The 10,271-nt window shown below is 40.9% G+C and overlaps 1 protein-coding gene across 2 annotated transcripts in view; it reads left to right on the top strand.

Annotated features, from left to right (window-relative positions):
* Positions 1–2,551: 2,551 nt before the first annotated feature.
* LOC133554311 (bone morphogenetic protein 7-like) overlaps positions 2,552–10,271 on the top strand; it is a 55,516-nt gene continuing 47,796 nt past the window's right edge. For both annotated transcript variants that reach the window (XM_061902892.1, XM_061902891.1), the window contains exon 1: positions 2,552–3,189. In XM_061902892.1, coding sequence (XP_061758876.1) covers positions 2,790–3,189 — 400 coding nt within the window. In that variant the 5' untranslated portion in view covers positions 2,552–2,789. The remainder of the gene's footprint in view (positions 3,190–10,271) is intronic.

The following is a 10,271-nucleotide window of genomic DNA, read 5'->3' as shown; positions in this document are numbered from 1 at the left end:
CAGCGGGCAGGACCAAGTGCAAACATATCGACTTGCGGGAAACGAAAGGCCAAATAAGTGAAAACACACATTCTGGTTTCATGCAGAAACAAGGTCAGCTGTCACTAATCAAGATCAGAAGATGTGTGCTGACTCAGGATCAGTCTCAACTTTGTCTTTTCACTTTGTTGATTCTTTTACTTCTGCTTTGGGTCCACTTGTCAGAGAGTCGCAGTGAGACTCTAATCCGCATTTAGTGCCGAGGTCAGCAGGCTTGGAGAGACACAAACAAAGAGGGCTCTGTTCTTTTTGTCTCCTCCACCATTGTCCTCTCTGGGCCGGCAGAACTAAGCCCAGGACCGATGCGCTCCCAGGTTCCTTGGACGAGCAGACATGGCTGTGACTTTGCAGAAGTACAATCTGTGTACATGTAGTACTTCTAATGGAAGATTACAAGTTGTAAAGTATTCTAGGACTGTGTACATGTAGTACTTCTAATGGAAGATTACGTAGCGTAAAGTATTCTAGGACTGTGTACATGTAGTCTAGGACTGTGTACATGTAGTACTTCTAATTGAAGATTACATGTTGTAACATATTCTAGGACTGTGTACATGTAGTACTTCTAATGGAAGATTACACGTGGTAACGTATTATAGGACTGTCTACATGTAGTACTTCTAATGGAAGAGTACATGTCGTAAAGTAGTATAGGACTGTGTACATGTAGTACTTCTAATGGAGGAGTACATGTCGTAAAGTATTATAGGACTGTGTACATGTAGTACTTCTAATGGAGGATTACATGTCGTAAAGTATTATAGGACTGTGTACATGTAGTACTTCTAATGGAAGATTACACATCGTAAAGTATTACAGGACTGGGTGCATGTAGTACTTCTAATGGAAGATGACATGTCGTAAAGAATTCTAGGACTGCGTACATGGAGTATTACTAAATGATTACATGCCTTAAAATTCACAGTTATAGGAATAAGTACACAGTATGTATCCGCTGCACCTTAAAGTCATGCATCAATGTAGCATCTGCTGTGCCTTCAAGTCATGCATCAGTGTTGCATCTGCTGTGCCTTGAAGTCGTGCATAAATGTTGCATCTGCTGCTTTTTTAAGTCATGCATCCATGTTGCATATGATGCTCCTTTGTGTCATGCATCCATGTTGCATCTGCTGCTCCTTCAAGGCATGCACACATGTTGCATCTGCTGCTCCGTTGTGTCATGCATCCATGTTGTATCTGCTGCTACTTCATGTCATGCTTCTATTTTGCATCTGCTGCGCCTTCAAGTCATGCATCAATCTTGCATCTGCTGCTCCTTTAAGTCATGCTCACATCTTGCATCAGCTGCTTCTTTAAGTCTTGCATCCATGTTGCATCTGCCACTCCTTAGTGTCATGCATCCATGTTGCATCTGCTGCTCATTTGTGTCATGCGTCCGTGTGGCATCTGTTGCTCCTTCATGTCATGCATCTATGTTGCATATGCTATTCCTTCAAGTCATGCATCCATGTTGCATCTGCTGCGTCTTCAAGCCATGCATCGATGTTGCATCTGCTGCTCCTTTGTGTCGTGCATCCATGTTGTATCTGCTGCTACTTTGTCTCATGCATCCATGTTGCATCTGCTGCTCATTTAAGTCATGCATCCATGTTGCATCTGATGCTCCTTTGTGTCATGCATCAATGTTGCATCTGCTGTGCCTTCAAGTCATGCATCAATGTTGCATCTGCTGTTCCTTCAAGTCATGCACACATGTTGCGTCTACTGCTCATTTGTGTCATGCATCCAAGTTGCACCTGCTGCTCCTTTGTGTCGTGCATCCAAGTTGCATCTGCTGCTCCTTTGTGTCATGCATCCAAGTTGCATCTGCTGCTCCTTAAAGTCATGTTCCATCTGCTGCTCCTTCATGTTATGCACACATCTTGCATCTGCTGCTCCTTTTTGTCGTGCATCCATGTTGCATCTGCTGCTCCTTCAAGTCATGCATCCAAGTTGCATCTGCCGCTCCTTCATGTTATGCACACATCTTGCACCTGCTGCTCCTTTGTGTCGTGCATCCATGTTGCATCTGCTGCTCCTTCAAGTCATGCATCCAAGTTGCATCTGCTGCTCCTTCAAGGCATGCATCCATGCTGCATCTGCCATGTCTTCAAGTCATTCATCCATGTTGCATCTGCTGCGCCTTCAAGTCATGCATCCATGTTGCTTCTGCGAATCCGTTGTCATCCACTTCCTGCCACAGCAGAAAAGAGAGTCATAACCTTGTTTACAGCTACCTTTGAAAAGGTAATAAGACAACTTTACTATGTTAATTTTGTATGGCTGTAAACCATATATATGTGTGTGTGTGTGTGTGTGTGTGTGAGTGTGTGTCATCAAACAAAAACAAAATCCCATTTAACTCCATTCCTTCTTCTCTCTCTCTCTCGCTTTCTCTCAGGCTCCCTCTCTCTTTCACTCTCTCACATCCCACCCGCTCTCTCTCTACCCATCCCTCACTCTCTCTCTCACTCTCTCTCTCTGGTTGTCGCTCTCTCTCTCTCTCCCGCTCCTCCCTTCCCAGAGGTTACAGGAGGCAGCATTGAACAGGACTCAAGTTGCGAGTGCGCACCAAGTAAGGGAAGTCGTGCGCAGTAAAGTCGGCAGCAAAGTAAGCGTGTGCACTTGACAGGTGGCGCGAGATCCCTTTGAGAAGAAGTTGATGTTTGGTTGGAGACCCTGCTTCAACAAGATGGCAGCCAGTTGAGGCGAGTGAAGCAAGACCAGGTCTGAAGACATTTGAGTCCGCCATGGCAGGCCTTGCTGAGAAATGTGCTGCAGCTTTGCTCCTGCTGTGGACCTCCTGCGTGGCGGCGGACATGTCCTTCAGTAACTTCTCGCTGGACAACGAATTCCACTCCAGCTTCATCTACCGCCGCTTGAGGAGTCAGGAGCGCAGGGAGATCCAGCGGGAGATCTTGTCCATCCTGGGACTGCCGCACCGGCCTCGACCTCACCTGCTCGGCAAGCACAACTCTGCTCCCATGTTCATGCTGGACTTGTACCGGTCCATGTCCTCGGGGGGGGACCAGGACGGCTTCTCGTATCCTCACAGGCCCGTCTTCACCACGCAGGGCCCGCCCATCGCCAGTTTCCAAGACAACAACTTCCTGAACGACGCTGACATGGTGATGAGCTTTGTCAACCTAGGTAAATACGACTTATCACTTACAGAACCTACACCAGGGGTGTCAAACTCAAATACAGAGTGAACAAACTGAACAAAGCCGCGGGCCAAAGTTGAACAACTTAACCTTTTAATAGGGACCCAAACAAGTTTTGCATTGAATATTGAACAAGCAAGGCTTATATAACTTTATACTGACATGCAAAATCGAGTTTTCTTGGTAGCGGGGGTGTATATTGTAGCGTAGCGGAAGAGTTAGTGCTGCAAGGGGGTGTGGGTATTTGTTCTGTTGTGTTTATGTTGTGTTACGGTGCGGATGGTCTCTCGAAATGTGTTTGTCATTCTTGTTTGGTGTGGGTTCACAGTGTGGTGTAACAGTGTTAAAGTTGTTTATACGGCCATCCTCAGTGTAACTTGTATGGCTGTTGACCAAGTATGCATTGCATTCACTTTTGTGTATGTAGAAGCCACATATATTACGTGACTGGGCCGACACGCTTTTTGTATGGAGGAAAAGCGGACGTGACGACAGGTTGTAGAGGATGCTAAAAGCAGTATCTTTAAGGCACGCCCCCAATATTGTTGTCCGGGTGAAAATTCGGGAGAATGGTTGCTCCGGGAGATTTTCGGGGGGGGCACTGAAATTCGTGATTCTCCTGGAAAGATCGGGAGGGTTGGCAAGTATGAGAATTAGCGTTGAATGCAGTGATACAACGGCACCGCTACTGTATAATACCAGCGGGCCAGCTCTAATGTTAATTTATTATTGCCTCAAGGGCCAAATGAAATTACACGGCGGGCCAAATTTAGCCCGCGGGCCAGAGTTTGACACCAATGACCTTCACGTAAAACCTGCCGGCACACACAACTACGCACTACACAAGTAGAACTTTATCTCCGAGTCGCCCGTTAAAATGCATGCACTCGTTTGTCTAGACCAGTGGTTCTCAAATGGGGGTACACGTACCCCTGGGGGTACTCTAAGGTATGCCAAGGGGTACGTGAGATTTTTTTAAAATATTCTAAAAATAACAACAATTCAAAAATCCTTTATAAATATATCTATTGAATAATACTTTTACAAAATATGAATGTAAGTTCATAAACTGTACAAAAAAATGCAACAATGCAATATTCAGTAATGACAACTAGATTTTTTGTGGACATATTCCATAAATATTGATGTTAAAGATTTCTTTTTTTGTGAAGAAATGTTTAGAATTAAGTTCATGAATCCAGATGGATCTCTATTACAATCCCAAAAGAGGGCACTTTGAGTTGATGATTACTTCTATGTGTGGAAATCTTTATTTATAATTGAATCACTTGTTTATTTTTCAACAAGTTTTTAGTCATTTTTATATCTTTTTTCTAAATAGTTCAAGAAAGACCACTACAAATGAGCAATATTTTGTACTGTTATACAATTTAAAAAATCAGAAACTGATGGCATAGTGCTGTATTTCACTTCATCATCTCTTTTTTTCAACCAAAAATGCTTTGCTCTGATCAGGGGGTACTTGAATTAAAAAAATATTCACATGGGGTACATCACTGAAAAAAAGGTTGAGAACCACTGGTCTAGACTTTTTGAATCCAACTGGAACTTCATTTGATGCAACTTTTTTTTCCACTGCTAAATAACATCATTCAAACATAGACTTACAAACATTACTTCCTCACAATAACATCTGAAAACAACTGAAAAAATTGGTATTAATATTATCTGTGACTGAGCAGGAAGGGGCTGGGATTATGCAAGTTGCTAGGACAGGGGTAGGGAACCTATGGCTCTAGAGCCAGATGTGGTTCTTTTGATGACTGCATCTGGCTTTCTGATAAATCTGAGCCGACGTTGCTTAACGCGATAAGTAATGAATAATTCCACTTGTAATCACAGTGTTAAAAATAATGTTAAAATTATAAAACATTCTCATGCATTTTTAATCCATCCATCCTTTTTTCTACCGCACCTGTTCAAGAAGTTGCGTTAATGATAAGAAGTTATTTTTTTATTATTGGTTAGTGTGGGGCTTGCCCTCCTGGGGGGTTTTCAGACCACCAAACACCGACATGAGAGTCTGTTTCAGGGTTACAATTTTTTTTTTTTTTAATTAAATAAGTCTCTTAGTTGCTTTCCAGCAATAGTATTTCCAGCCCAAACCAGTCTCTTCTCCTGGCTGTTGCTTATAACAGAGCGCAGAGCGACAAGTGATTAGATAACAAGGCCCCGGTGAGCCATCTACGCACCTGTCGCTGCAGGCCCGCAGGCCACACCCTCTCAACAGTTAGCTTCAGAATAACAATGTTATTACAAAGAATAAGAGACCTGTTATACTCTAAAATGTTGTTCTTACTTAAAAATGCACGTGTTTAGTTGTGTTCAGTGTTAAAAACATTTTTTATATGGCCCTTACGGAAATATATTTTAAAATATTTGGCTTTTTGGCTCTCTCAGCCAAAAAGGTTCCCGACCCCTGTGCTAGGAGAAAAAAAAGTCCATTCACTTCCAAGTCACGATTTTTATTCATAGAGATTCTGAACTGATTGATAAACAAAACTAAGTTTGGTATGCCATCTCCACAGCTACAAAACCCCAAAACCAGTGAAGTTGGAACGTTGTGTAAATGGTAAATAAAAACAGAATACAATGATTTGCAAATCCTTTTCAACTTATATTCAATTGAATAGACTGCAAAGACAAGATATGTAATGTTCACACTGAGAACGTTAATATTTTCTTTGCAAATAATCATTAACTTGGAATTTAATGGCAGCAACACATTGCAAAAAAGTTGTCACAGGGGCATTTTTACCACTGTTACATGGCCTTTCCTTTTAACAACACTCAGTAAATGTTTGGGAACCGAGGAGACACAATTTTGATGTAAAATTTTTTCCCATTCTTGCTTGATGTACAGCATAAGTTGTTCAACAGTCCGGAGTCTCCGTTGTGGTATTTTATGCTTCATTTTTTGACACATATTTTTAATGGGAGACAGGTCTGGACTACAGGCAGGCCAGTCAAATATCTGCACTCTTTTACTGTGAAGCCACATTGTTGTTGTGGGTTGGCATTGTCTTGCTAAAATAAGCAGGGGCGTCCATGATAACGTTGCTTGGATGGCAATATATGTTGCTCCAAAACCTGTATGTACCTTCCAGCATTAATGGTGCCTTCACAGACGTGTAAGTTACCCATACCTTGGGCAGTAATACACCCCCATACCGCACAGATGCTGGCTTTTCTACTTTGTGCCTAGAACAATCCGGATGGTTCTTTTCCTCTTTGGTCCGGAGGACACAACGTCCACAATTTCCAAAAACAATTTGAAATGTGGACTCGTCAGACCACAAAATAATTTTACACTTTGCATCAGTCCATCTTAGATGAGCTCAGGCCCAGCAAAGCCGGCGGTGTTTCTGGGTGTTGTTGATAAATGGCTTTTGCTTTGCATAGAATATTTTTAACTTGCACTTACAGATGTAACAACCAACTGCAGTTACTTACAGTGTTTTTTTTAAGTGTTCCTAAGCTCATGTGGTGTTATGCTTTACACACTGATGGCACTTTTTGATGCAGTACCGCCTGAGGGATCAAAGGTCACGGCCTTGCCGCTTACGTGCAGTGATTTCTCCAGATTCTCTGAACCTTTTGATGATATTACGAACCATCCATCCATCCATCCATCCATTTTCTACCGCTTATTCCTCTTTGGGGGCCGAGGGCCTATCTCAGCTACCGTAGATGGTAAATTCCTTGCAATAGCTCATTGAAAAAATGTGGTTCTTATACTGTTGGACAATTTGCTCAGGCATTTGTTCATCCTTGTTTGTGAATGACTGAGCATTTCATGGAAGCTGATTTTATACCCAATCATGGCACCCACCTGTTCCCATTTAGCCTGTTCACCTGTGGGATGTTCCAAATAAGTGTTTGACGAGCATTCCTCGACTCTCTCAGTCTTTTTTGCCACTTGTGCCAGCTTGTTTGAAACATGTTGCAGGAATCAAATTCCAAATGAGCTAATATTAATAAAAAATAACAAAGTTTACCATTTTAAACATTAAGTATCTTGTCTTTGCAGTTTATTCAATTGAATATAAGTTGAAAAGGATTTGCAAATTATTGTATTTTGTTTTCATGTACCATTTACACAACGTGCCAACTTCACTGGTTTTGGGTTTTGTAAAATGAATCTTGCTGTGACGTTTCTGATGATATTAATTTGAAATGTAGCAAACTTCTCCTGGCTGCAGACAAATTTGAGCCGCGAGGCCAGCTTGGTTGACTAAAATGTTACACAACGATTGTGTTTGCACGAAAAATGAGATTGGAGTTTGCAAGATGATTGTTGGAAGGTGTTGGCAGCAGACAGGGAGGTGACACGGTTTCCTGCGCTGTGTAATTAGTGTGGGATCTGCTGCATCGCAACTATTTTGGACGTCACACTCCTGGACTTTACCACAAAGACTCACAAAGTCAAAGTGTTCTGACAAGCAAGAAGGGAAATGTTTGCTTTCTGAGTGATGCTTAAACTAACGTTTCAATCACAATTATTGGTTAGGACTATTTTGGCAGTATGATATGAACTCTATGTTAGTTTAGTTCAGGTTAGCTGCCTCTTGCTGTGCCTGATTTTAAACAATTTTCTTAGTTTAGTCCAGGTTAGCTGCCTCATGTCATGCCTGATTTAAAACTCATTTACGTTAGTTTAGTTCAGGTTAGCTGATTTAAAACTATTTTATGTTAGTTTAGACCAGGTTAGCTGCCTAATGCTGTGTCTGCATAAAAATATTTTATGTTAGTTTAGTCCAGGTTAGCTGCATCATGTCGTGCCTGATTTAAAACTATTTTATGTTAGTTTAGACCAGGTTAGCTGCCTCATGCTGTGTCTGCATAAAAACTATTTTATGTTAGTTTAGTACAGGTTAGCTGCCTCATGCCGTGCCTGATTAAAAGCAATTTTATGATATTTTAGTTCAGGTTAGCTGCCTCATGCCGTGTCTGATTTTAGAGTATTTTTTTAGTTTAGTCCAGGTTAGTTGCCTCATGTCGTGCCGGATTTAAAACTATTTTATGTTAGTTTAGTCCAGCTTAGCTGCCTCATGCCGTGTCTGCATAAAAACTATTTTATGTTAGTTTAGTACAGGTTAGCTACCTCATGCCGTTCCTGATTAAAAGCAATTTTATGTTAGTTTAGTTCAGGTTAGCTGCCTCATGCCGTGCCTGATTTTAGATGTTTTCTTAGTTTAGTCCAGGTTAGTTGCCTTGTGTCGAGCCGGATTTAAAACTATTTTATGTTAGTTTAGTCCAGGTTAGCTGCCTTATGCCGTGTCTGCATAAAAAATATTTTATGTTAGTTAAGTACAGGGTAGCTGCCTCATGCCGTGCCTGATTAAAAACTATTTTATGTTAGTTTAGTTCAGGTTAGGTGCATCTTGCCGTGCCTGATTTAAAACTATATTATATTAGTTTAGTTCATGTTGGATGCCCTAATGCCTTGCCTGATTTATAACTATTTTATCTTAGTTTAGTCCAGGTTAGCTGCCTCATTCTGGGCTGGATTTAAAACTATTTAATGTTAGTTCAGTCCAGGTTAGCTGCATCATGCCGTGCCTGATTTAAAATTATTTTATGTTTATTTAGTCCAGGTTAGCTGCCTCATGTAGTACCTGATTAAAAATAATTGTATGTTAGTTTAGTTCAGGTTAGCTGCCTCATGCCATGCCTGATTAAAAACTATTTTATGTTATTTTTGTCCAGGTTAGCGGCCTCATGCCGTGCCTGATTAAAAACAATTTTGTGTTACTTTAGTTCAGGTTAGATGCTGCATGCCGTGCCTGATTAAAAACAATTTTATGTTACTTTAGTTCAGGTTAGATGCCGCATGCCGTGCCCGATTTAAAACTATTTTTTACGTTAGTTTAGTCCAGGTTAGCTGCCTCATGCCGTGCCTGGTTAAAAACTATTTTGTTAGTTTATTTCAGGTAAGCTGCCTAATACTGTGCCTGATTTAAAACTATTTTATGTTTGTTTAGTCCAGGTTAGTTGTCTCATGCCATGCCTGATTTAAAACATGTTTATCTTATTTTGGTCCAGATTAGCTGCCTCATGTTGTGCTTGATTTAAAACTATCCATCCATCCATTGTCTACCGCTTATTCCCCTTGGGATTGAGGAGGGCGCTGGTGCTTATCTCAGTTACAATTGGGCGGAAGGCGGGGTACATCCTGGACAAGTCGCCACCTATCACTGGGCCAACCCAGATAGACAGACAATAAATATGCCCAATTAAAATATCAATCAATCAATCAATGTTTATTTATGTAGCCCCAAATCACAAATGTCTCAAAGGACTGCACAAATCATTACGACTACAACATCCTCGGAAGAACCCACAAAAGGGCAAGGAAAACTCACACCCAATATGTTCTGTTACTTTAGTGAAGGTCAGGCGCCTTATGTGATGCTTGATTAAAATCTACTACATTACTTTAGTCAAGGTTAGTTGCCTCATGTGATGCCTGATTTAAATATGTTACTTAAATTAAGGTTAGGTGGATTATGTGATGCCTGATTAAAATCTATTACGTGACTTTAGTCAAGGGTAGGTGCCTCATGTGATGCCTGATTAAAATATATTCTGTTACTTTAGTTAAGGTTAGGTGCCTTATGTGATGCCTGATTAAAATCTATTACGTTACTTTAGTTAAGGTTAGGTGCCTCATGTGATGCCTGATTAAAATATATTCTGTTATTTTAGTTAAGGTGCCTCATGCGATGCCGGATTAAAATATATTCTGTTACTTTAGTTAAGGTTAGGTGCCTTATGTGATGCCTGATTAAAATCTATTACATTACTTTAGTCAAGGTTAGTTGCCTCTTGTGATGCTTGATTAAAATATATTATGTTGCTTTAGTCAAGATTAGGTGCCTAATGTGATGCCTGATTAAAATCTGCAGGTCGTTTATTTGCCACTGCTTAGCTGAAAAGACTCAAATGGTTTTACATTTATTCTCAAAATTCCTTTCTTTCCACATTATTGTGGTTGTCTTTTATTTTCGTTTATTTAGGTGGTGTGAGAGCAGAACGAGTGTGGTT

This window comes from Nerophis ophidion, linkage group LG06, assembly GCF_033978795.1.
Source record: "Nerophis ophidion isolate RoL-2023_Sa linkage group LG06, RoL_Noph_v1.0, whole genome shotgun sequence".
Classification (NCBI taxonomy): Eukaryota; Metazoa; Chordata; class Actinopteri; order Syngnathiformes; family Syngnathidae; genus Nerophis; species Nerophis ophidion.
The sequence above is the reverse complement of the archived record's forward strand: the minus strand, read 5'-3'. Positions and strand labels throughout refer to the sequence as shown.